The sequence below is a fragment of the Echinops telfairi genome, unplaced genomic scaffold, assembly GCF_000313985.2.
Source record: "Echinops telfairi isolate 266 unplaced genomic scaffold, ASM31398v2 ScPeMD7_29;HRSCAF=101, whole genome shotgun sequence".
NCBI lineage: Eukaryota > Metazoa > Chordata > Mammalia > Afrosoricida > Tenrecidae > Echinops > Echinops telfairi.
This window is the reverse complement of record NW_022103926.1, coordinates 2,929,250-2,956,582: the sequence shown is the minus strand read 5'-3', so window position 1 is coordinate 2,956,582 and position 27,333 is coordinate 2,929,250. Positions and strand designations below refer to the sequence as shown.

At 44.0% G+C, this 27,333-nt stretch overlaps 1 protein-coding gene across 1 annotated transcript in view; it reads left to right on the top strand.

Moving 5' to 3' along the window:
- Window positions 1-27,333, top strand: part of TTC28 (tetratricopeptide repeat domain 28) — a 669,495-nt gene that overhangs the window by 503,806 nt on the left and 138,356 nt on the right. Inside the window, exon 6 of the mRNA XM_013007879.2 lies at window positions 25,580-26,087. Within this exon, the coding sequence (XP_012863333.1) occupies window positions 25,580-26,087 (508 nt within the window). The remainder of the gene's footprint in view (window positions 1-25,579; window positions 26,088-27,333) is intronic.

Below are 27,333 nucleotides of genomic sequence, written 5' to 3'. Positions count from 1 at the left end.
CTTGACTTCTGACTAGTTGTGTAATGTTGTCTCTTTCCTCATCTGCCAAATGAGAATAAGGATTCCAGCCACCTCGGAGCTCTGTGGGGATATCAAGTTATGCAAACAAAGCCTCCAATCTGTCATCAATCACCAGCTCTGTGGTGCACATTTGTCACTTTTTAATATCTCTAAAATCAGGATGGTCTTACAGTCGATAAGCCAGCATCCTGTTCTTTTTAATTGGCAACATATTTCCCTCTCTATTAACAATACACTTTATAAAGTAGCTTATAATTGATGGCAACTTCGATTGGATGAAATATGGTGTGTTAGTCTGGGTAGACTAGAGAAACAAGTCCACAGAAACTCATATGTATATAAGAGAGAGTTTTATATAAAGGGTAAGTGTACTTTAAGAAAGCATCCCCCCACCAAAAAAAAAGAAAGCATCCCAACCCAATCCAGTCTAATCCCATAAGTACGACATTAGTCCATATGTCTGACACTGATCTACAAAGCCCTCCTCAAACTCACAAAACACATGCAATGATGCCGAATGCAGGATGATCACAGGCCAGTGGGTAGAAAGTCTTCGGATCCAGTGGCGGTGTAAGCATCTCAGCGCTGACAGGGTCTCACGTGGCTTCTCCAGCACCCAGGACTGCATCAGGGTAGGTCCATGTTGCAGGAAGTGAACCTTGCCAACTGAGACAGAGAACTACCTATGGTAGCTGCACTGGTCCAACTATCAGAGAACAAGAGTAAGAAAAGCAAGGTTTATCAAGCCATTTATCTCTTCGCCCTTCAATTAAACTGCCCTTCAATTAATCCCACATGTGTTCATCAGGCAGGTTGGCATAATAAACCAAACTATCACAATCCACTCCTTGCCAATTTGGCACCTGTACACAATTCTTTAGCCATAGATATAATTTTCAAACAAACAATAAAATCATATCTGTACCTAATAGGATAAAACTAAAATGCATACAATTAAAAAATGTGCCACCCTCATTTAAACATAACATTTTATAAGTGAACAAAACAAAAATAACCTATGCCTAACAATTGCAGTTAAGTAAGACCTACACCTTAATCCCATAGTCCTATGAATATATTCCCCGACCTATGAAAGATCGTAAGCCAACCACTTCATGCCTTTATCCTCCCAATTTTGGGTATCCCATTTGTATACTGCCCACTTACATGAACCCAGTGCTCTGAGGAGACAATCATAGTTTTGGACGTGAAGAATCTTCATTCCAGTTGGAACTTTGCATCATAAGCAAAGTCAAATCAGGACAGGCCATCCGTAAAGTCTGCAGTAGCATGCATCAGTTCACAGACTCAATTAACTTTTCTTCATCTGGTCGGGTTCTGGTCAACTCAATGTGAGCTGCCTCACTTAGCCTCCCTAGGGTGCCCATTGGTCACCTTGTCTTTAGACCATGGACTCATCATAAATACTCAACAAGACTAGCCCCCTCATGCTAGGTCATGAACTTTAGACCAGTCAACCCACTCTCATCTTCTCCTCTTTTTCCTGTAAACCAAGTCCACAGGTGTCAGTGGCCAGACTCAACCTGTCTCTTTATTGCTGCATTTTCCCACTTCCACTCAACAAGTGGATCCAGGTGGTCTCCTAGCAAGCATTTCAGCCTACCTGCAGACTCCTTTAACATTCAGTTCCAGAGAGGAGTTTTCTTCTTGGTTCCAGATTTTTTTCCAGCTCTGACAACAACCACTAGTTCAAGATTCAAAGGGTTCTTTTTTTCTTCAATCTGTCAACAGCCCTTAGGCACGTCTCTTCAGCTTCTAATGTGCTGAGCACTCCAAAGCACTGGGTGGGGCTAATCTCTTTGGAGCCTTCTTTCCAGGTGTGTTCTAAACCTGTCTAAAGATCAAATTAATGTCTTCAGGCAAGTGGGCTTACAAGCTCTCTGTTTTTATACTTCCCAATAAACATTTCTATTAATCATTATGTCAATAATAAGCAGGAGAAATCAGTATAAACAGAGTAGAATCAGATACTAAACTCAGTTCTTAAAACAGTCAAGTTCAGTCCTTATTTAACTTGTCTAAACCCTTATCTAAACTATTCTATACAAAAATATGAGATTCGGTCTCTGAGAGCATTAAATCAGATCCAGGCTTTCTTGCAGGCATGTTGACCTTCTGTCAGCCATTTTCCTTAAGTAGCATGGTTTCTGAGAAATTCAAATGGCAATTTCTATCCCTGAGCTCAAAATATACATTAACAACATTCATTTTTGCCCTTTCACACAGGAATAACCAAAGACTACAACCAAACAAAATAATCAAAACTTTAATTTCCCATGTTCTTTCTGGAAAACAACCCAGTAAACTGCATGGATATACCTGACTTCTGACTAGCTATAGAAGAAACACTATCATGAGGCAGAAGTCAAATAACCATCCACTCTCCATCTTTATGATTTGTTTCTCTAGTATCCCACTCCAGGGTCTGGGTCATGTGGTATGCCTAGCTCTCATTGACCAGTAGTCTTACTTATTGATGACTATGATATATATATATATATATATTTGTTTCCCCTAAGAGTCTTTACCCTATCAGATTTTTTTGACCTTTATACTGTTAGATACTTCTTAGGAAAAATTGTGTTACAAACAAACTGAAGGTGGCTTCTGTTGAATCATGTCACACCTTGTGTGCACAATAAACTCAACTCACTGCCATCAAGTTGATTCCCAATCTTAGTGACCCTGTGGATAGAGAGAGAACTGCTCCTGTGGGTTTCTGAGGCTATAAATCCCTCATAGGAGTAGAAAGCCTCATCTTTCTCCCATGGAGCAACTGCTGGGTTTGAACTGTTTGCCTTGTGATCAGAAGCCCAACATGTAACCCACTATGCCACCAAGGCTCCTTTACATGCACAATACAAAAAAACTCACTACCATAAAGTTGATTCTGACTCCTAGAGAATCCTGTAGGGCAAGATAGAACTGCCCCTGTGGGTTTCTGAGGCTGTAAATCCTTCATAGGAGTAGAAAGCCTCATCTTTCTCCCTCAGAGTTGTTGATGGTTTTGAACTGCTGACCTTGTCGTTAGCAGCCCAACTCCTAACCCATGACACCACCAGGATTTTATGGGCCCTTATTCTTGCAACTATAAATCAGATTAAATGGGATTGTTTGAATATATCAGATTTTGCTTAAGGGAAGCTAGTGTGGGACTGATGCCCCATACATATTATGGCATTCTTACCTTGGAGGATAGAGTTTTCTTCTTTTATATCCCTGTGGAGACTCAAATCCACCCCTTCAAGTGTTTGTGGAGCACCTGCTCTGTGCCTTCAGGAAGTTCCCAGCACAACGTGTTTCGTGCCGTAACTCTTTTCTCTTGTACCCACCTCTGGTCTCTTTGTTTTAAATGGAAGAAGATAACAATCATCTCAATTTGCTATGAAATACATTTTCTTTGAAACTTTAGACCATTTTTCTAGTATTCCATTTGCTCCAAAACAAGCCTACCACTGAAAAATAAATGTAAGACTAACATGAGGAAAAATATAGCCATACGTGTAATTAGAAATGCTATCAACCAGTGTAAACTAGCTGTACTTTTTTTTTTTTTTTTGTAAACTAATTTTTAAAACTCCGCGCAGTCAATTTGCTGAACTGTGGTGGTTTGCCTGGGTGGTATTGTGATATTGGAAGCTCTACCACTAATATTTCAAAACCAGCAAGGTCACCTTGGTGTACAGGTTTCAGTGGAGTTTCTAGATTAGAACAGACTGGAAAGAAGGACCTGGCATATTGGCCAGTGGAAATGTTATGAATAGGAGTGGAACATTGTCTGATAGAGTGCCGGAGGGTGAGTCCTTTGATGGGAAGATGCTCAAAATGTGACTGCGGAAAGCTGCTTTCTCCAAGTAGCGTTGACCGTAATGGTCCTTGGACCTTCACTTGCTGATGAAGCATGACTCAAAACAAGAAGAAGAAACTCTAACTATGGAATGTACAAAGGATGAAGCTGGCATAATTGGAGGTTGTCAAAAGTAAAAACAAAGATCAATAGCCTTGCCATTAATGAGCTGAAATATCGACCGTTTGGGGCTATTTTGAATCAAGGAGATTCTACTTCCATTTTATATTAATGGTGGTGTTTGATAATGTCCACATCCTGTTGAAGAGGCGTGGTGTTACATTCATAGTAAAAAAAAAAATTAAGATCTATCCTGAAGCACATTCTGTCAGCGACAAGATGATATCTATACACTTACAAGGAAACCCGGTAAATATGACTATTAGTCACATTTATTCACCAACCACTAATGCCAGAGATGAAGAAATTGAAGATTTTTACCAAATTTTACTTTTCCCGCAACATTAACTATTCCCATGCTCATGGAACTCGCCGTGTGGAATGCACAGGAGTCAAGTCTCTTCCAGCAGACCGGGGAGTTGTGGATTCAGTTCCAGACCATTGCAATAAAGCAAGTGTCACAATACACGAGTCACACAATTCTTGTTGTTTCCTTGTGTAAATAAGGGTTATGTTTACATTATACTGTCATTCTACTAAGGTGTGTAAGAACATTGCAAACATTTTGAAATGTTGTAAGAATTGTGAAAATGTGTGCCCATGCGGTCAGATCTGCTCACTGCAGGATTGCCACAAACCTTCAATTTGTAAGAAGTCAAGGGTCTGTGAAGTGAAGCCTGGCAAAGTGCAGGAGAGCAAGGTATGTCTGTACCTCTGTGTAAAGAGAAGATGTTGAAACTCGGTATCAGTCAACAAGGCAGGGGCTGACTATGGAACCGACCATCCCTATGTAAGTTCAAGTTGTAGCTGAAGAAAATGAAAGCAAGTCCACAGAAGCCAAAGTATAGTCTCACCTGAAATCAGAGGCCATTTTGAGAAGAGATTTGATGCATTCCACACCAGCGACCCAAAACCAGATGAGTTGTGGGAAGACATCAAGTAAATCATACATGAAGAAAGCTTGGACCATAATGGATAACGGAAAAGACTGAAACTTACTCTTGAACACAGAATAGCTCAAGTGAATGGAAGAAATGATGATGTAAAGGGCTGAACAGGAGCTATCAAAGACAAGCTTGAGATGACAAAACTAGAAAGGCAAAAGAGAAGAAAACATTTGACATTTCTCAAGCTGAAAAGAGCATAAGAAATAACCTAAAGCCTCAAATTGCAATATTGAAGGATTCTATATTGACTGGCAGAGAAAGTATCTATAGAAGGTAGAAAGAATACACAGTCACGTTATCAAAAAGAATTGGTTGATGTTCAGCCTTTTGAAGAGGTAGCGTATGATCAAGAACTGATGGCACTGAGGGGAGAAACCCAAGTGGCCCTGAAGGCATTGGTGAAGAACAGGCACCAGGAATTGATGGAATCTCAGTTGAAATGTTTCAACAAAATAACGCAGCACGGAAAACACTCATTTGTCTCTGCGAAGATGTTTGAAAATGGCTACATGGCCAACCTACTGCAAGACTCACATTTGTGCCCATTCCAAAGAAAGGTGATGCAACAGAATATGGAAATTATATTAAACAATATTACACACAAGTAAAATTTTGCTGAAGATCATTCACCAATGGTGGCAGCTGTCCATCAACAGGGAACTACCTGAAATTTAAGCTAGAATCAGAGGGCACGAGGGATATCATTACTGAAGTCAGATGGACCCGGGCTGAATGCAGAGGATGCTAGAAATATATTTACTTGGGTTTACAAAGGCATTGGACTGAGTGGATCATAGCAAATTATGGTTAATCTTTCAAAGAATAGGAATGCCACAACATTGAGTTTGTTTCATGTCGGGACCTGTATTAGGAAATATGTGTGTCAGTGGTTTATTCTTTCACCATACTTATTTAGTCTGTGTGTGAGTTAGTAACCTGAGAAGCTGGACTATATGAGGAATTTTGCAGTGATCAGGATGGGAGGGAGATTCATTAAAAAGCTGTGATATGCACATAAATATCCTCTTGCATGCTGAAGAATGCAAGTTCTCTTCTCAAGTGAAGCGAACTTGAAGCCCTTATTAATAGAGGTCAAAGACTACATACAGCCTTTTATGAATGACACCTCCCCATAAAGAAAACAAAAAGCCTCACAACTGGACCAGTCAGCAACATCAAGACCAACAGATTGAAGTGTTCAAGGCCTTCATTGTACTTGTGTCCACAGTGAATGCTCATGAAAGCAGCGGTCTGGAAATTAAAGACCATATTATATTGGGCAAATCTGCTGCAAAAGAGGTGCTGAGAAGTGAAGGTGTCGCTTTGAAGACTAAGGTGCACCTGAGCCATCCCATGGTATTTTCACTTGCCTCATTACTAATGTGAAAGCTGGACAATAAATAAGAATGACTGAAGAAAAATTAATGCCACTGAAGTGTGTCGTTGGCGAAGAATATAGACTATGCCTTGGACAAGGAGAAGAGAGGACACATCTGTCTCTGAAGAAGTTGCTGTAAGTCTCCTCAGAAGATAGGATGGCAGTACTTCATCTCACATGGTTTGGACATGCTATCAGGAGGGACTAGCCTCTGGAGAAGGACAACATACTTGGCAAAGTAGAAGGTCAGTGAAAAACATCATGGCAACAAGTGACAGGATGACGCAGAACTGGGCAATGTTTTGTTATGTGCGTGGGGCTGTCTTGACACCGAACAACAACAACATTTAAAAAAAGAATTTAGGAGATTAATTAAAATGTTCTTCCTTGTCCTCAGTAAAAATATCATGCTCCGATTTTTAGATCTTGGTGTCATGTTGTCTTTCTTTGGGGATTCCCAGAAAGGAACGTGTATGTGCTTGCATGCCCAAGCAATTCCTGTGCTAAAGGAACAGTGACAAATGCCACCCCAGGGAAATGTCATTCTCAGGTTTTTAATTACTGTGACAAGAGAAGCTGAGGAGCGCTGTATTATGATCCATTTAGATTTTAAGTAAATATACACAACAGGTTAAAGGAATAAGAATGTAGACTTTAAAAGTTGCTTAATTGACTCAGTTTTATTGGTCTTTGACACATAAGCAGTAATTGAGTACTTGCTATGTGTCAGGCACAAATCTAGCTCCTTACATGAATTCCTGTAACAACCCTAGGCGGCAGATACGAGTACTCCCGTGTTACATATTGGGAAACGAAGGCAGTGGCAGTGCTGAGCTTTGGACTACAGTTGAAAGAAGCAGTGCCAGCATTCACTTCTTGTCTCAGTCATGGAAGTCACGAGAGTAGGGGCACTTTCAAAGACCATGAAGGCCGAGTTTGAGATGATTGTGACATGGCCCAATGGAGCGTAGGCAAAGCAGAGTGAGGAAGGTGCTGGCTTGGTGAGCGAAGACCTGGACGTTAGCTTTACCCTTGTTGGCCATTAGGGACTTGACCTTCAACCATGGCACTTGATTTCTCTTAGCCTTCGTTTCTTTACCAAAGGACACCTTGAAGCATTATATTGGTAAGTGGGAGCAGTTACAAGTTGGGTTGTGATCCGAATAGTGAGCAGTTCAAAACCATCTGGGGAGAAAGGGCGGTCTACTCCCGTGAAGAGTTTCAGCCTCAGAAACCCACAGTGGTCATTGTACCCTGTCTCAGAGGGTCGCTGTGAGTTGGCATGGACCTGATGGCAGTGAATTTGGTTTTTTGAGTTTGGATGGTGAAACGTTGCTTTAAGGAGTCCAGCCGGATGAGTCCTTGGATATTGAGAATGGTTGAGTACTTGACCACTAACTAAGAGACTGGTAGATCAAACTCAGTCAGAGGCCCCTTGGAAGAAAAACCTGCCCATTAAGGTCTCTAAAGTCCTTTTCTTGGGGAGACAAGTGGGCCCAGTCCAAGATAACCTAAACACCTGCCCCTTTAATCACTTGACTTAGAAAAATTTGTGATTTGGTTTCAACAAAATCTGAAAAACAGTTGGGGGGGGGGGTGATCTCCAGGGCCTCCTCAAGCTTACGATAAAACTCACTCCTTTTCTGAGATCTGGACATGGGATCATCCAGATCATCCAGCAGGATTGAGGTGAAAATTGCCAGAACAAGTTAGAGTACAGAGAAGCGAGCTTGTGGGTTATGTGTCCCTGCCCACTCAGAAACCCAGCGTTTTAGATGATCTCAGCCTACATCAGGCCCTGTCAGTTACAGTAGGAGGGCTGGAATGATATTCCTTCATGGGTGGAAGCCGAGTTCTCAGTTTTTACTTCATTTCATAATCTCTCTCCAGGACCCTTAAGGATTATTTTCCAGCCATCCAACCATTCCTGTGTAGAACTTTAGGATTTAGATGTGTGTTTAAATTGCTGTCTACTACTAATGGACCACTAGAACCTCACAGCCTTTACAACCTTGAGACCAGAAGGATTAGATAGTACCCCATACCACTCCTGAATCCATTGAACCCTTTTACAGTAGATCCTGGGTAAAGCAGGAGAAAATGTGGTGCTAAATAAAAAATCACTTAAAAATGTTAAAAAGACAAAGCTTTCTGGTCTTACAGAGCCTGGTGGGATCCTCAAGACTCTGTCCCTTAGACCCTCTTCAAGCCTGTAACTGAACTCACTTCAATGGCCTACCTATCAGCCAAACCACAGACAGGCCTGTAGGGTACACACTCAACCAATCATACGCCATCAGAAGGTTGGTGTTTGCCCAGAGACAAGACTCAGAAGGCAAGAAGGGAAGAGAAAGGAGAGCAAAGGGAAATGGTAGGCTCAGGGATGAAGTATAAGGAGTGCTGTTAGCATTTGGGGATTGCAATCAATGCCATGAAACAAAAGATACATGATTTAGTGCATGGAAAACCAATTTGTTCTTGAGCTGTTCAGCCACATCACAATAAAAAGGGTTATTTTTTTGGTATGTTTGTTCTTTAATAAAATAATGAATTACTATCTGCTACCCTCCTCAAATGAACTATTATTTTCTCCCTCTAGAAATGTCCCTTCTGCCTCCCACATACGTGTGCATGCCCACAAGGCTTGCATTTTCCAGCTGTCTCCCCTGCCTAGTCTCTCCAATATATATATGCTGCCCTGCCTATGCCAGATCTAATGAGCCAGAATCTATGTTGTCTACAAAGGGTGAGTGACTACACCCCAGATCCTACAGAAGAGTGTTTTAGAGCCCACTGAAATCCAGGTTGGCTGGCATGTGTGACATGGAACAGTTTTGATCATTGGTGGAGCATCAATCTGGAGCTTCTAAAACTTCTGGGGAAATTCCATTATCTTTTCATTCCATTTTTTCCCATGAACTCATTGAAGCCTGCTGATGTGTTTCCTCACCCAGGTCAAATGATGAAGTACGAACGTCAAATCAAGTCAACTATGGCATAGAAATCTCCTTCGAGACTAGATGAGCTGTCTGCTACTTCTCTCAATTAAGGCTGATGGTTTCAGGTGAAACTGAGAATGAGAAAGAAGTTTCCCTAACAAATCTGAACTTATTATGTCAGGTGCCTGAGTGGTTTTCCCTCCAACCACACTCAGCTCTCTAGTAAGACTCTCTAGGATTTTGACTTGGCCATCCTTTTTGTAACCAAAGGACTTCGTTGTATGAGCAGACTTGCCTTCTTTTTCTCCTGAAGAGCTGCTTGTGGGGTGGGGGTGGGGGGGTGTTCTCAAACCAAGGACCTTTTGGTTCGTAGCCTAACACTTACGCCCTGCCCCACTGGTGCTCCTGGAGGAGAGGTTGTGAAGGGGCAGAGAGATTCCTTCCCTCTGCTATCCTTGCCCGGGAAGCCACTGGCTTTAGCACATAACATAAATGCCTGCTGCACTGTATCACGTTTACGTGGACCTTCAAGTTTTCTCAAAAATAAAATCATTATAAATTCTGGCAGTTTTTATGGTATGATTAAAATGTCTCACAGGGTACCCCTGGGAAACTAAATGCAGCTCTGCTATTTATAGCGCTGGCAGAGGTAGTGTTTCTTGCCAAGTTTCATATCTTATGACCTATAAATTGCTCTTAATAGCTAATCTGTCATCCCAGCATCTCATACCAGAAAGCTTGTTTCCTTATTAATCTGTTCATTTGCATCTGCAAAAGACATTTACAAATTCTAGGTTTGAAAACATTGCTGTATTAATGCTGGGCATTATAAATAATTTATCACCTGTGAGCGCAAGTTGTCGGTCTAGGTAATAGCTCTTTCTGGCATTGCATTACTCTTCCAACCCTAATAGGATTTTGATAAAAGTAATTACTACGAAAGCTTCACGGGCCCCACAGTATTCGAAACTACAACAGGTGACCATGGAAAAGCTGTAAAAAGTGTCCCCACTCTCCAAGACCCAGCAACTGCTATGGTAGACAGGAATTCAAAAGTGCCCAAATCAGTTTCCTTTTTAGTCACGACTGCAGAATCTCACTCCAGTGCTTGAGCATTGGGACAAATGGGTTATATTGATTGTAACAATCTGGATGCCAGTTATTGAATACATACAACAGGGAGATGATTTAAGACTCTTAAAGACCATGTAATTTAAAAAAATGCCCCTGTCGGTGTGACATGTAAGCCTCTTCTTTCTCTGTAGGCTATGGCCATGTGCTCACAATTCGTAGAAATCGGTCAGAAACCTTCTCTCTACCAAGATCCTTAGTAGGAGACGGGACTTCAAAAAGTTTGCAGAAAATTTGAACTAAAAGATAGTGGATTTTTTCCACACGCGTTTGGAAGTGCCTGATGTTTTAACCAGGGGAGCCTTGGTTGCATAGTGGTTACATGTTGGGTGCTAATGGCAATGTTAGCAATTCTAAACCACCAGCTCCTTTTTCGGAGAAAAATGGGGCTTTCTGCACCCATAAAGAGTGACCGTTTCGGAAACCCACAAGGGCAGTTCTTCCCTGTCCTGTGGGGTCTCTATGAGTCAGTCTCGACTCAATGGCAATGAGAGTTGAAATATATAATTATTTTGTTGTTTGTGTTTTGTCAACTAATCCAAGAAGGACTTCTGGTGCCGGTAAACAGCATACCCATAAAAACCAAACTCCCAAACCCCAGAACTGCCCCTGTGGGTTTCTGAGACTATAATTCTTTACTGGAGAAGAAAGTCTCACCTTTCTCCTGTGGAGTGGCTGGTGGTTTTGAACTGCTGGCCTTGTATAACCACTATACCACCAATGCACTAAAGGGAAAGAAATCTGAATAATGAGAAGATTAGGATCATAACAAAACCAGGGAAGCATTTGTATGCTTACATACTGAAGGATCCCATATGGCTTTGGAGGATCCCATATAGCTATTAAAGGAGCCCGGTGGCACTGTGGGCTTAGGCATTGGATGGCTCACCACAAGATCAGCAGTTCAAACCCACCTGCCGCTCTGAGGGAGAAAGATGAGACTGTCTGCTCCTGCAAAGATTTTCAGCCTCAGAAATCCTATATAAAGCCACAATGAGTTGGAATCGACTCAATGACAGTGGGTCTGGAGTATGTAGCTATTAAAGGGAGGCTTGGCATCTAATTGGGAACTTCCACGTGGCCAAATCAAAATAGGAAATAAGATCACTTCTATGGTTTTTCTTAAGATGAAACAACAGCTACTTGAAAGAAGCATTGTGATCTGAAAGCATTTTTTCCATCGGTACCTATAAAGGTAACATTGACTGATGTTGTGGACAGTGGCTTCAACAACATAAATTGTGACATTATGCCTTGCTAAAGAGATCTGCCATTTGGGTAAATTGCCAGCACCTAGCCCTGGTGATGCGGTGGTTAAGCATTGGACTGCTGACCACAAAGCTAACGGTTAGAAACCATCATGCTCTCCAAGGGAGAAAGATGAGGCTTTCCACTCTGAAGAGTTCTTCTCGGAAGCCCACAGGAGCAGTTCTACTCTGTCCTATAAGGTTGCTATGAGTCAGAATTGACTAGATGGCATTGATTAGAGTTTAGAAATTTAAAAAATTTTTGGAGACCTTAGTGTCTGGATTCATGCAGGCTGCTAAAGGCTGGTGGTGCAATGGGTTAAGCACTCAACTGCTAACTGAAAGGCTGGCAGCTTGAATCCACAAGCCACTCTAGGGGAGAAAGATGTAGCAGTCTGTTTCAGTAACGATTGTTGTCGTTAGGTGCTGTAGATTGGTTCCAACTTATAGCAACTTTATGCACAGCAGAATGAAACCCTACCCAGTCCTGCGACACGCGCCCACTCATTGCTGGTTTTGAGCCCATTGGTGTAGCCATGGTGTCAACCCGCCTCCTTGAGTGCCTTCCTCTTTTTCACCCACCCTCTACTTTACTAGCCAAGCATGCTGCCAGGAAATCTTTGGGTGTTTTTGTTTTTAAAAGGCTTCATGATTTTTTTTAGCAATACTTTTGACTTGCTCTCATATTGCATATTATTATTAACTAAAGTCCATAGTTGACATTTGGGTTCAATCACCCCTCTCCTCCAATCCTGGTGAGCCCTGATCTTTTTGCCATCTCTGTAGTTTTGCCTTTGCCAGATTGGCATGCAGTAGGTAGCCTTTTGACCTTGGCTTCTTTTACTAACAGTACACATTCACAGTTCCTCCGTCCTGAGTCTTTCTTACTTTAAAAAAAACCAACAAAAACTTTTAAAGCATAGATTAGGTCAGGGTTTACATTTTAGATCATCAACTTGATATTTAACAGTTCAAAGTCTTCATCAACCCCCTCAGTAGATTGCCCTTCACCAGCTCCTTGATTCCTCTTCTCCCTCTGTGGACCACCCTCTGCCACTACCCTCAACAGCCTGACCTCTGGGTGTTTTATCTCCCTTCTCTAGCTCTTTCTCACCTTGCCCGTCTCCACGGTATGAAAGGCGTTCTGTGCCTTGATTTGTTTCATCACTGAGTAGTATTGCCATTGTGTGTGCAGGGTTTACCCACTAACTTCCTGGGGAATTATGAATGAAGCTGCCAGGTTTTTACGTGGACATCACTTTTCAGCTTATCTGCGGAAAGACCAGGAAGTGTGCGGGCTGGTTCCTGTGGTAACACTGTGGTGACACTTTGTAAGAACCTGCCCATCTGTCTTCCAAAGTGGCCATTTCATTTTACACTTCCACCAGCAGCAAATGAGAGTTCTGTGAGCCATCTCAGCGGTAGTGTTGGTGCTTTGCATTTGGGCAATTCTGCAGAAGCTCAGTAGTTTCACAGTTGGGTGCTAACTGAAAGGTTGGCCTTTGAACACATCAGCTGCTCCCCAGAAGAAAGATGAAGCTGTCTGCTTGTGTAAAGAATCCCCACGGGGCAGTTCCACTCTGCCCTGGAAGGCTGCTGTGACTCCGAATCCACTCTAGGACAATGGGCTTGGTTTTGGTTAACAGGTGTGTAGTGGTATCTCACTGCTGTTTTAACTTGGCAACTCTCTAATGGCATGTGGTGTTGAGCCTCCTTTCTCTGACTTATTTGCTATTTGTGGGTCTTCTTTGACAACTCTGCTCAGATCTTTTGCCCATTTGGTAATTGAGTTGTAGTTATTTTCCATTGTTGATTTTTACAACTTTCTTGTATGTTTTGGATGCAAGCCCCCTTACAGATGTGTTTGCAATCACTTGCTTCCAGATTGGGGCTTGTCTTTGCAGTCTTGAGGGTGTCTTCCACCAAATAGAAGTTCCTCATTAGAGAAATCTTGAACTGGTTCACCCCCTTCAACCCCCTGCTGAGAGTCTGTGTTTCCAGCACAGATGCCGAAGCAGAGTCTACATGTTAACAAGATCCTGGGGATCTATAAAAATCACCTGAGGATCTTGTTAACATGTAGACTCCGATTCAGCATCTCTGTGCTGGCAATGAAGCTTCTCAGCTGGGCATTGAACTTACCCCAACCGATTCAAAGCCTTGTCCACGATCCAGTCTGAGTTCATTGGAATGAAAGGTTTATGATTGCTGTCTAAATTTATCTTTTTTTACCCCCTTTACATATAGATGTCCAGTTATTTGATTTCTGGTGTTGAAAAAACTCCTCAGTCACCTTGAACTGCCTTTGCTGCCATGTCAAAGATGAGTTGACCGCAGAAGCAGCAAGCACAGGCTTCCTTGTGCATACTTTATGATCTGTGGGGAACAGTTTCACGTGGGCATGTGGTGGAAAACGTGGAAATGTACACAACAGGTGAACAAGTAAGCCTGTGCTGACTTTGCTTATGGGATACCCCATTCCTGTCTGGGACTGTAAATTTGAAAAGAGGGTTTGATTCTGTAGAAAGGTGCTGTGGCATTAAGAGAGAAACATGCCAGCCAGACCTAGAAACAATCATGGATGTGGTGAGAAAAATGTGACATTGTTCAGTATACCTTAGTAAGTGAGCACAAGTAAGCTCATGTTTACCTTGCTGACTGAGCAATCTTACACCCACTCTCTTTGTGTGGGCCAACTTACATAAGTGTTCTGCTCCATTGGGTTGTCTGTCTATTTCACTGTTACCACACTGCCTTGATTACTGCAGCTTTTGCAGCGAGTCTGAAGGTCAAAGATTGTTGGTCTTTTGAATTGGTTCTTCTTCATTGTATTGCCTCTTTTGGATCTTTTGCCTTTCCCTATAAGCTAAGGATCACTTTGAAAGATCAAATGTCAAATTCTGTCTAAAGCCTTCAAACTCCCCAACCTCTAGTCGTGATTAATCTCACCTTCTGTATTTCACAATTACTTTGCACATGATTCTGTAATGGTGCTGACATTGGGATGGTTTTTGTCTTTCTGTGCACACTTTTGGTTGTGATCTTCTCACAGCCAGGCCCCGAGTACTCTGTATTCCCCATAGTACACAATACATCAAGGACTCTGGAGAATATTCATGAATATAAGAAATGAATGGACAAATGAATCAACCAATCCAGAGATGTAAAACACTTCATCATATGTGTAAACTTTTACCACTTGAAGGTCAAGTGTTGCTAGCGATATTAGATATCAAGTGAACCAGTATTCTAAAAGGTTTCCTGGTGAAGAATGAATATTCTTATGATTGTAAGGGCCCTCACAAAGTTCATGGAAAAATTGGAAGTGGAAGGTAATTCAATTTCTCAGTGAACTTTTGGAAGCCCCCTCATCCTTTGCAGCAGTGTAATACAAGCAATATGCTGAACTCCAGTATATGAAGAGGATGACACTTGTCATTTTTATAGTTGTGATGATATCACTGGCATAATTCTATTTCCTGTCCAATCTCTAGCACAGTGGTTCTCAACCTTCCTAATGCCGCAACCCTTTCATACAGTTCCTCAGGTTATGGTGACCCCCAACCATAAAATTATTTTCATTGCTACTTCATCACTGTAATTTTGCTACTGTTATGAATCGTCATGTAAATATCTGATATGCAGAATGTATTTTCATTGTTGCAAAATGAACATAATTAAAGCATAGTGATTAATCACCAAACAATGTATAATTATATATTGATATAGATTATATACATATCTATATATTATATAGATTGATATCAGACATTTATAGATTGATATCAGACATATGGACTTGATCTGGACTGGGCTGGGGTGTTTTGTCAATGTTCAATTGCTCTTATATATAAATCTCTTTCTTATACACATATGTGTGTCCATGGATTTGTTTCTCTAGTCTACCCAGACTAACACAAGGCCCAATGTCCATCTGCCACCTTAATACTAAACCTATAAATATATGCACATAGATCTATTTCCCCATCGTAAAAAATAAATTATTTACATATTACATGTCTGTATTTAGACCTCGATAAATGCCCTTTGCCAATCTTATTTCTCTTGATGTCTATCCAAAACATTAAAACAGCATCCCCAAAGACATGCTAGAGCAGCTGTTCTCAACCAGTGAGTCATGGCCCCTTTGAGGGTTGAATGACCCTTTCATAGGGGTCTCCTAAGACCATAGGAAAACACATTTCCGATGGTCTTAGGAACCGAAACACTGCTTCAGACTCACGAAATACATATAATGAAGCCAAATGCAGGAAGATCACAAGCCAGTGGGTAGAAAGTCTTTGGGTCCAGTGGTGTTGTAGGCATCTCAGCACTAGCAGGAGACGGTCTCTCTGTGGCTTCTCCGGCTTCAGAGGTCTGGTTGCATCCATGTGGCTTGTCTTCTGCAATGTCTCTCCTGGAGTAGAAGAGAGAAATGTCTTCTGCCTCCAAGGATGAAATACCAGATTTCCCAGAATTCTCAGGAGAAGGCAATGCCCACAGAAGTCTCATTGGCTATCTCCCAATTGACAGCCTAGACTCCACCCCTACACTCTTAACCCTTAAATTGACATCAGATCAGGTGACTACCACAGGCCTCTACTCAAGTACTCTCAATGCAAGAACACTTTTTTCTATTAAATTGCATTCTGTGATGCTCACCTTCCAGACAAGATCGCTGAAGACAAAAGGGGCAAATGTGGTGAGGAAAGCTGATGGTGCTAGGCTATCAAAAGATATAGCGTCTGGGGTCTTACAGGTTTGAAGATAAACAAGCAGCCATCCAGCTGAGAAGCAACAAAGCCCACATGGAAGAAGTACTTCAGCCTGTGTGATCATGAGGTGTCGATGGGATCAGTTATCAGGCATCAAAGAACAAAAAATCATATCATTGTGAATGAGGGGGAGTGCGGAGTGGAGACCCAAAGCCCATGTGTAGGCAACTGGACATCCCCTAACAGAAGGGTCACAGGAAGGAGATGAGCCAGTCAGTGTGCAATATAGCAATGATGAAACATGCAACTTTCCTCTAGTTCTTTATTGCTTCCTCCCCACCACTCTCATGATCCCAATTCTACCTTACAAATCCATGTGGACCAGAGGATGTACACTGGTACAGATAAGAGCTGGAAACAGGGAATCCAGGACAGATAAACCCCTCAAGAGGTAGCGATACCAGGAGGGTAAAGGGAAGGTGGTGTAGAAAGGGGGAACCGATCACAAGGACTACATAACCTCCTTCCTGGGGGACCAACAACAAAAGAGTGAGTGAAGGGAAACATCAGACAGTATGAGACATGACAAAATAATAACAATTTATAAATTATCCAGGGTTCTTGAGGGAGGAGGACCAGGGAGGGAGGGGGAAGGAGGAGGGAAATGAGAAGCTAATATCAAGGGCTCAAGTAGAAAGAAAATGTTTTGAGAATGATGATGGCCACAAATGTACAAACGGGCTTGACATAATGGATGTATGTATGGATTGTGATAAGAGTTGTATGAGCCCCAATAAAATGATTTAAAAAAACATAAGTAAGATCAAAACATTCCAAGCATCTTCTGTATGCTTGTATTAGACTTTGTGTTAGACTTTTTACACGTCCTATCTTATGTTAGTGTAGGCAAACCCCAGAACAAGTGAGTTCCAGTTTGAAGTCTAATTTTGTTTGTGCTTTTAACTTTTTATTGTCATCTGCATGAAAATCTAAAAAGCAAATCGATTTTCCATTCAGTGACTGATACACACTGTGTGGCATTAATCACAGTCCCCACAGTCTAACAGTTCTCTTCCCACTTCCTTCATGTGAGAGCCATTTATCTCTCAGTCCTGTTTCCATTTGTCTTTCCTGCCTTCTGAAGCTTATTCCCGGGCAAATGCTGTGTTTTTTATCTCATGGGGTTGATTGTTCTAAGGTGTGTGGACCCTCCTGGTGCTACTGTGTGTTAGTCTGGGTACTTTAGAGAAACAAATCCACAGAAACTCATATGTATAAGAGAGAGTTTTATATAAAGGTTAAGTGCATATCAAGAAAACATCCCAACCCAGTGCTGCCCAAGCCCACACGTCCAACATTAACCCATATGTTCTACACCAATCCACAGAGTCCTCCTCCATCTCACAAAAACACATGCAATGATGCCAATTGCAGGAGGAAATTCGAGTCAGTGAGTGTATAAGCATCTCAGCACTGGTAGGGGTCTCCACATGGGCTGCTCCAGCACCCAAGGCTGCATCTGGGTAGGTCCATGTGGGTTCTCCTTGGGGATGTCTTGTAGGAAGTGAGCCTTGCCAGCTGAAGCAGGGAGCTGGCTAAGGCAGCTGCACCCTTGTCTGACCATCACAAAGCAAGAGACCCAAGAACTAGAAAGGTGAGGCTTACCGAGCCATTTATCTCTCAGCCCTTCAATTAACCCCACATGTGTTTATCGGCCAGGTTGTCACAATAAACTTTAACTGTCTCATACTGTTCACCTTTTAGACTTCTGTGTTGTTCAGCTGAAAGATGAGCCAGGAGTAGGTGAGTTCAGCTGAGGCCTGAAGAGTAACTAGGGGCCACTGTCTTGGGGGTTCCATCAACCCTCATCAGACTAGTAAATCGGTTTTTTGGTTTATTTATGCTTTTGAGTTTTATTCCACTGTATTTTTCTCTCACTCTATTTAAGACCCTCCATTGTGATGCCTCTCAGAGGAGTCATTGGGGGTAGTTGGGTGCCATCTAGATCTGGTCTCAGGGTCTTGAGGCTGATATTTGTGTAGTCAATTAGCCCTTTAGACTAATTGTTTTTGCGTATCTTTGGTTTTTTTTCGTTCTTCATGCTGTAGATGGGGGTAGACCAAAAGTTGTACCTTAGATGGCTCTTAGAAAGCTTTTAGGACCCCGTCACTACTCATCTCTGTAGAATGTAGAACATTGTCAATTGATTATATCTTCCCAGTTGACTTCGTTGTCCCCACAACTATGGTTTCAAGCATCCTGGCCTAGTGATTCATTCCTCAAGTTCTTTGGTTGTGACTAAGACGTTTACATACCTTTGCCCCCTGTTTGCTGTATTAGAAACATGGATATACTTACAGCATATATAGATATGTAGGGAGAAATATCATTGCCAATCTAGTACATAGTTGTGAATGTAGTCCCTTTTGCCTACTCATCATGCCTGTGTGCCTGTATTCTTACTTATAGATTAATGATTGTTCTTACTTATAATACAGAACTTACTTATAATATCTGTAACTCTTACTTTGATATCTGTAACTCTCACACACTTCTCTGTGTCTTCCTTTCCTTTAGTGATATTGTGCTGATCATCCCTAATATTGGTTGCCTTTTCCTATACCCAAATTTGTACGTGTCCATTATCTAGTTCATTGTTTCCCCTCCCCTCCCTTCCTATCTCTGGTATCCAACAACAACAAAATCTTTTTCCTACAATATTTGCTCTTTTGTGATTGACTAATTTCCCTCAGCTTAATATTCACTAGGTTGACTGATGTTGCGAGGTCTTTTTACATGTGTGTCATTATTCTTTCATGCTGTGTAATAGTTCATTGTGTGTATGTACCATAGTTTGTTTATACATTCATCCATTGATGGGCACTTCGTTTGTTTCCGTCTCCTTGCTATTGTGAGTAATTCTGCAATGAACACAGATATTGTTTTACAATATGTAGGTTCTCTTTTTAGTCTTTCTGAGAAGTTTTGTTTTTTTATTAATTGATTTTCCCACTTCTGTCTATCTCCCATTTCCATTCTGCCTTTCTTAGCCCTCTGAATGTTGCCATTGGCTAAATGCTGCCATTTTTATCTTAATGGTTACTTTAACACTCGGTAGAGCTCAGTGGGGCTCCCACTGGTCTCTGATGTACCAGGGCTGCTTGGTGATAGTCAGGCACTATCTAGTTCAGCAGTGCTCTACCTGTAGCTCCCCTCCCCTTTGGGGGTTGAACTACCCTTTCACAGGGGTCGCCTAAGACCATCGGAAAACACATAAATGTTTCACAATATATAATTATATATTGTTGTGATTAATCACTATGCTTTAATTATGTTTAATTATGTTCAATTTCAACAATGAAAACACTGCATATCAGATATTTACATTGCAATTCATAACAGTAGCAAAATTACAGTGATGAAGTAGCAACGAAAATAATCTTATGGTTGAGGGTCACCACAACATGAGGAACTGTATGAAAGGGTCCAGCATTAGGAAGGTTTGAGAACCACTGGTCTAGTCCTTCTGGTTTCAGAGTTGTGGAGACTTAGTTTGCCTGGTCCATTGGCCTAATTGTTTCATGAGTCTTTGACTTCAATCACGATTCTTTTCTCTGAAAAGTTGTACCTCAGATGGCTGCTCATGAGCTTGAAAGATGCCAAGTACTATTTATCAAATTAGGATGCAGAACACTGCCTCTGTGAACTAAGTTATGCCAGTTGACTTTGATGTGCACCCAAGACTATGGCCTTCATCCCCAGGCCCAGCAATTTTTTCTCATTAGATGTTTGGTTGTGTCTAAGAGGTTTTCAGAATTTTGTCCCTTGTATGCTTCACCATTTCATAGGTATATTTGTAGCAAATAGCCTCTGTCAATCTATATCAGAGAAGTCTTTTGATACACATAAATATTTAATCTTTAGAAGACCTCAGGTTTTGCTCTACTGTCTGTGTATGTTTGGGTATGCTTGATAGTCTATTTACACAGTAAATTCAAACCCCCTAGTTTTTCTTTAATCGTCTTTGAAGATCAGCTGCCCATAGGTGAATAAATTTAATTCCGTGTTCTCAAATCAGTTCACTGGCTGGTGGGTCTTTCATTGCACCAACACTGACTTTTTGACCACTCTCGCTATGTAGTAGGGCTTGAAATCTGGAAGTGTGAGAGTTCCTAGTTCTTCTTCTTCAGTGCTGTTTTGCTTTTCCAGGTCTCTTTCCTTTTCCTATAAAGTGAGTGTTTAGTTTTTCCATCTCTTTAAAGAAAGATGGTGAAGTCTGGGTTGGGAATCTATAGATCACGTAAGGAGCTCTGGTTGCACACATTGGGCTGCTACCCTCAAGGTCAGCAGTTCAAAACCATTAGGACACTCTGCAGGAGAAAGATGAGCCTTTCTATTCCCATAAAGAGCAATAGTCTCAGAAACTCAAAGGGGGAGTTCTACCCAGTCCTACAGGGTCACTATGAGTCAGAAGTGGCGCAAAAGATGGCAGTAAGTTTTTGTGTTTTATAGATCACCTTGGTAAGTATTTACATTTTCACAATGTTAAATCTTCCTTTCCAGGAGTATGACTTGTTCTTCCATGCACATAGATTTCTTTTAGTTGGTTTTTTTTTTTTTTGAATCATTTTATTGGGGGCTCAGACAACTCTTATCACAATCCATCCATCCATCCATTGTGTCAAGCACATTTGTTCATTTGTTGCCATCATCATTGCTCCCCTTTCTGCTCTGTTGCACGCCCTTAGTGTTTTGCCCTGTGTGGTGGAGTCAGATTGGGCACATTTCCCACACTGTATCTCCAGTGTCATCCCCCATAGTGCTATGGGTCAGTGAGGGACATCTGGCTTGTGGTCGTCTTTGCGCATTGGCTGCTTTGAGCAGGAATATCATCCTTGAGACTTAGAGGCCAGGATGTGTTCCACTTTCTCTCCTTCCCTCTTTGTTTGCTTCTGTGTGCTCTGATCAGATACTCCCCTCTCCCTGAGCTATAGCTTCAATGCTGTCCTCTGAAGTACATTCTTCTGGGAGGGTAAAGGGGGTTGTCTATGTAGTTGGGATTGGGGCTGGCCCCACAGACTCTCTTCATTTCTTATAGTAGCATTTTTTAGTCTTTACATTGTTGGTTAGTGTGTGTGTGTGTATGTGTGTGTATTTTATCTCTAGCTAGGTGTATTTGCAAGTGTGTTTTAGTAGCTGTTGTAAATGATACTGTTTTCCATATTTCATTTCCAGAATTTTTTGCTGTTGTTCTTGGTAGTGATGTAAAGGAAGCTGACTGATTTTTGCATGTTGATCTGGTGCCCTGCCACTTTGTGGAGCCTTCCCATCAGGAGTTTTCTTGCTGAGCTGCTGGGATTTTCTATATCTAGGATCGTAACATCTGCAAACGGGTAGTTTTACTTCTTCCTTAACAAATCAGATGCCTTTTATTTTCATTGGTTTTGCCTTATTGCCATGGCTGGAACTTACAATACGGGTAGGAAGCACCAGTGGAGGTGATCACAGAGAGTAGAGAAGTGCCCCAGCACGAGAGGGAGCAGGATCCGAGTGGGGGTGGCAGGGAGGAGGAAGAGGAGAAGGAGGAGGAAGAGGTAATGGCTGTGGAGCACGGGACTAATGAGATTAACCAGGCAGCAACACATCACTTCTTCCAGGAGCTGAGAGGGAGAGGGAAGGATAAAGCGTAGGGTGGCTTCATATCTACAGGTTGTATATAAGTCAGATGGGTGTAATTAGAGGAATCTGCCTGTACTCATGAATGCATTTTCAGGTGTTACAATGCCCATTTTAAAGGAGAGGACACTGAGGCTTCAAGATGCCGTCTATCGTTTGAATCAGGTCACACCTAATTCCAGAGATCATCCATCTTTTCCCATTCCTCTGCTTCCTGGGTGGTGGTAGCTAACCAGATACCAGATCTTTGACTCAGCCCCAAACTGGCAGGCGATGCAGGTGGCGCATGTGGATTGGGGTCAGTGAAGGAAAAGGGCCATTTTCTGGGGTTAGCTGCATGTCGCAACCTATCCCATCAACAGCATGCTGTTTGATAGTGGTGTCAGCAACAACAGAAATGTTAGAGTTGGAGTGTTGTAATCTTCTGTTATTTCTCACACTAAAGGTAGTCTCAGGAAATTTGAACAAATTCCCTGCTCTAGCTCCACATCCCATGAAACTGATTCGCCAGATGCAATTCTTCTGCAAATAGCCAGGCCGCAGGCTCGGCCAAGCCTCCCTCGGAACCTCCCTCCATCTGCAACTGGAAAGTACGCTTTGGCACGCTCTTGAGTCTTCTACATCCTGTAGAAAGAGAAGCGCATTGTCTTACTCCAGCCAGATAGTTTGTTTCTCTAGCTGTTTGTGTTTTAGTATTCAAATACAGATGTTGCCGAATGCTTCCACTGTGGGAAGCAGCTGCTGCTATTCTAGGGGGAAAATCTCTGCGAGATTCATATACAAAGGCAGCAGGGACCTCGGTGGCAGCTACAGCATCTGCTTGAGGTGGGGCCTGCGATTCCCCATAGATGGAATCTTCAGATTCTCATTAACAGGCCGCAGCCATGGTTCAGATCTCAGCTTATGCTACAGGAGCAAGAACAAAGGCAATTGAATCGTCCACTTAGCTGATAAATACCGGCCCAGGTGATTTGCCCACGGCCTTTGAAACCATTGCCTTCATTCCCTGTGGCAACTGCTAAGCGCTGAAGCCTTTGGTGCTCAGGACTGTTTCTCGCTATCACCGTTGCTACCTTCTGCCTGGTGTAAGAGCTCTCACAGCCCTAAGACACCCACCTGCCGCTCACCTGGGGCCCTCACTGCTTCTGCTGACCCCCTCCAAGCCCTGTCGAGTCCTTGCAGTGTGACCATCAGCACCCAGATACAAACAGAGAGACAGGAGGGGGTGGAGTAGGATGGCTTCTCAGAGCCCCCAAGTCCCACTCCACTCTGCGACCTCATCAAGCTGCCTCTGGAATTTCCGAGGCTAAGGCTGCCATGGGCAACATGATCGCATCATCCTTTCCAGAAATGCTGGTTTCTAGGTTGCCCACCCTGAATGGGCTCACCTGACAGCCTCACCTTGTTGCTGGAGGCTTTTAGGTACCAGCTAGTGCAGCACCCACTGGGCCCCCCACGCCCTGAGGGAAACACCCCAATAGTCCCTTTCCTTATGTTCAGACACTGGGCTTCTGGGACTCCTGGCACTTGGAGAAGCAAACAGCCAGAGGTGGGCGCTCCCAGGGCCACCATTTAGAGATGCTGTAGGCAGATGTGCCCAAGCCCAGGACCACCTGGGGCAAAGCAAGCAGGCAACATATACATCCACCTGCCCTACCATGTCCAAGGGAGCAGGGCCACCACCCAATCTATAGAGTGGAATGAGCTCCTGAATTATTTATGGTTGCACATTGGACAGGGGCCTCTACAGGGCTCACACACACCCCATTCCTGGCTGGCTCCAGGAAGTAAAATCTCCCACTGAGGCCCACAGAGCTCATTCCATTCTGATGGCCTCTTAGGGACATTCTCATTCCATCATGGGAAAACCCGTAGGAGAACACCCTCAAAGTCCCCTGGGAACTCCATTTATCCACAGGCTGCTTTGAAGTCCCCCAGGAGCCCTGGTGGTGTAAGTGGGTTGGTTACCTGTAGACCTGCTAACCACAAAGTCAGCAGTTCGAACCACCAGCCGCTCTGCAGGAGAAAGATGAGGCTTTCTACTCCTGTGAAGATTTAAAGCCTCAACTTTAAAGCTTTAAAGCTTTAAAGCCTTTCTACTCCCGTGAAGATTTAACGCCCTGGGGCAGCTACTACTCTGTCCCAGAGGGAGTCTGAGTTGGCACAGGCTTGATGGCAGTACAGTCTTTCTGTCTGTTACTCTGAAGGCAACAGAGGCTTCTGGGTAGATGGGTTTGTGGACTATGCCCTGTGCCCCAGCCAGGCCTGGGTGGGAAAGAACCCCAAAGCAGAGGCAAGAGGCCAGGTCAGCAGGGGAGGAAGCCGACGAGGGGACAGTGGGAGGGCCTGTGTACAAAGAGGCTGCCTGGTGGGAAACTGAGGCCAGGCCACGTCCAAGAGGCTGTTCTTAGTGGCCGCCGCCACTGCTTCTGCCGGAACCACACTGCTCCAGCCACAGGGCTTCTTAGGAGTGCTTTCTATACCCGCCACTTGGAGCAAAAGCAGAAAACAAAAGCACATCTCTAGGCATTTATTTCCTGCCTATTTTCCTAAATCTTTTGTTGAAACATCTGTGAAATGAGGAGGGGGAGGGCAGCAACTTAAGAACAGGCTATTTGCAAGAACCATAAAGATGGTCATTCTTCAGTTATTTTGATCAAGGCCTGCTATTTCACAGGCAGAGGGACCGCGGTAGCAAATCACTCACATCTATAAAATATTTATAAAATTGTTCCTAAGTGCACCAGCGCCATCGAGCGCAGCACATAAAGAAAGGCCTCACTCCTCACTCTCCAGCCCTGGGGGCCCTTGGGAAGATCACTTACCTGCTGGCGACAGCGCTCACCGGTCATTCTACCAGCGCTGTCGCCAGTCCACCTTAGGAGGGGTAGAGAGGGGTTAGGTACCTGCAGAGTGGTATGAAGGAGGCGGGAAGGGTAGGCCAGTCTCCCACTTTTAGACTAAGAAGGGCAGAAAGTGCACAACCCACCCCCCCTTCTAGACCTCCACAGAGTCGCTAGACATGAAGACTGTGTGTCAGACTGCACAGCGCACGCAGGCGCCACTTTGACACCTTTGTGATGTCTGTTACTGCTGCTTGGTTTGCTGCAGTACACAGAGCTGTTGCTGTTAAGAACCTGTACGACTACCCAGGCCAGGCCTGTATACCCGGAATGGGCCTGTGATGAGCAGTGGGAGGGTCCAAGGTAGACAGTGTCCCCTCCGAGAGAGGCTCGGCTCATCAAAGCTTGTGGGGCAAGAAAAGCCAAACAAGATGAGCCAGTGTAAGCTTGAGAGGCGTGGTGAGGGGCTTAGTGGAGACACCCCCATGCAGAGGGTAGTGGGTAACCCATCTCGTCTCCTCCCCTGAGACCCTCCTTATCAGTTCCGCAGAGGTCTGCAGGGCCTCAGCGGTAGCACCATTCAGCATCAGATTGCATGGTTCCAGGCAAACTCTGAATTGTTTTATCTGCCGCCACGAACCCAAAGCCCTTCACTGATGTGCTGCCATTTCTCTGCCTTATCCCCTCCCTGCAGGCAGCCTCCTCAGCCCTGAGCAGCCTGGGTCACGTGTACACGGCCATCGGAGACTACCCGAATGCGCTGGCCAGCCACAAGCAGTGTGTACTCCTGGCCAAACAATCCAAAGATGAGCTCTCGGAAGCCCGCGAGCTCGGCAACATGGGCGCCGTGTACATCGCCATGGGTGACTTTGAGAACGCCGTGCAGTGCCACGAGCAGCACCTGAAGATAGCCAAGGAGCTGGGCAACAAGCGAGAGGAGGCCCGGGCCTACAGCAACCTGGGCAGCGCCTACCACTATCGGAGGAACTTTGACAAGGCCATGTCGTACCACAACTACGTGCTGGAGCTGGCCCAGGAGCTGACGGAGAAGGCTATCGAGATGCGGGCCTATGCTGGCCTGGGCCATGCTGCCAGGTGCATGCAGGACCTGGAGAGAGCGAAACAGTACCATGAACAGCAGCTGGGCATTGCCGAAACCCTCAAGGACCGGGCCGCCGAGGGGCGCGCATCCTCCAACCTGGGTAAGGGCAGCATGGCCACTGAGTCCGCCCACTGCCTTTGGCAAGCATCTGCGTGGGTGTGGTCACAAGACCCTCCTCACGATGGGTCTCATAGCTTTCCTGCAACTACATTGCCCTGGAGCCTGCCTGCCTCCCTGCCGTCCTAGGACCCCCAAACCAGGGCTCTGAAAGGCTCAGGGGTGAGGGTGGGGAACAAAATGAAACACCTCCCAGCCTTTTAGTCCAAGGAGAGAGAAGTCCCTACCCCATCTATCTAATTAGAGAGCAGGGGGATGAGGTAAAATGAGAGGGCGCGCTCTTTGCTTTAAATGAAAGAGCAGCCCTCAGAAGTCATCATTGGAAGGGGATTTGAAAGGGTTTTGTTGTTGTTGGCTTAGTGAGTTTAACCTTACAGGCCATGTTTGTTGGCTTGTTTGGGGTCCCTCTCAAAATTGGGGTCTCACAGATGATGCTGAGTGCTAACGGAGATGCAGAATGACTTTGTGAAAGGTTGTGGAAGTAGGACGGGTTTGCACCGAGATGCGCTTTTGACGGTGAGTGGATGGTCCTTGGCTGTAAGGGTGGGGGCGGAGGCCACCGCAGCTGGTAGCTTGGGGGACGTTGTAGAACAGATTGTCATTTGGACTCTGTACCCAGACAGATGGGGTTACCAAAAATGATGGAAGGCCCCACTGTGTGGGGAAGTACAAGCCCGCGGTTGGGTCTGGGCCCACTCAGATTCGTAGGAGGGCGAGGGCAGGGAGAAGGTGGCCTTACTGGTATTGGTGTAGGCTTATCAGATGTTAGTAGTAAAATATAAAGCTCAGTTCCCTTCTCCACGTGACCTCCCACGCACATCCATCTCTATTTATCTTAGCACCTTACCGCCCTCCCTCACTGCCCCCTCCTCCTCCCCTCAGTGCTTACTTTACATGTATGTTTCTTGACTACATCCCTAGAGATGGCTTGGGAGCTCTGGTGGTGTAGTGGTTACCCCTTGGGCTGCTAACCACAAGGTCAGCAGAAGTGACAGAAGGCAGAGTTCCACAAGAGATCCAGGGGTCACATTCCCTGTGGTCCTGGTCCTCAAAAGTGGAGTCGTGGGCAGCTCCAGGGGGAGAAAGAGGAGGCTTTCTATCCCTTTAAAGAGGGACAGTCTCAGAAACCCGCAGGGGCAGCTCTACCCTCTCCTACAGTGTGGCCATGAGTCAGAATCGATTCAGTGGCAGTGAGTTTTGGTTTTTGTGGTTTTCTTTTTAGAAATGTC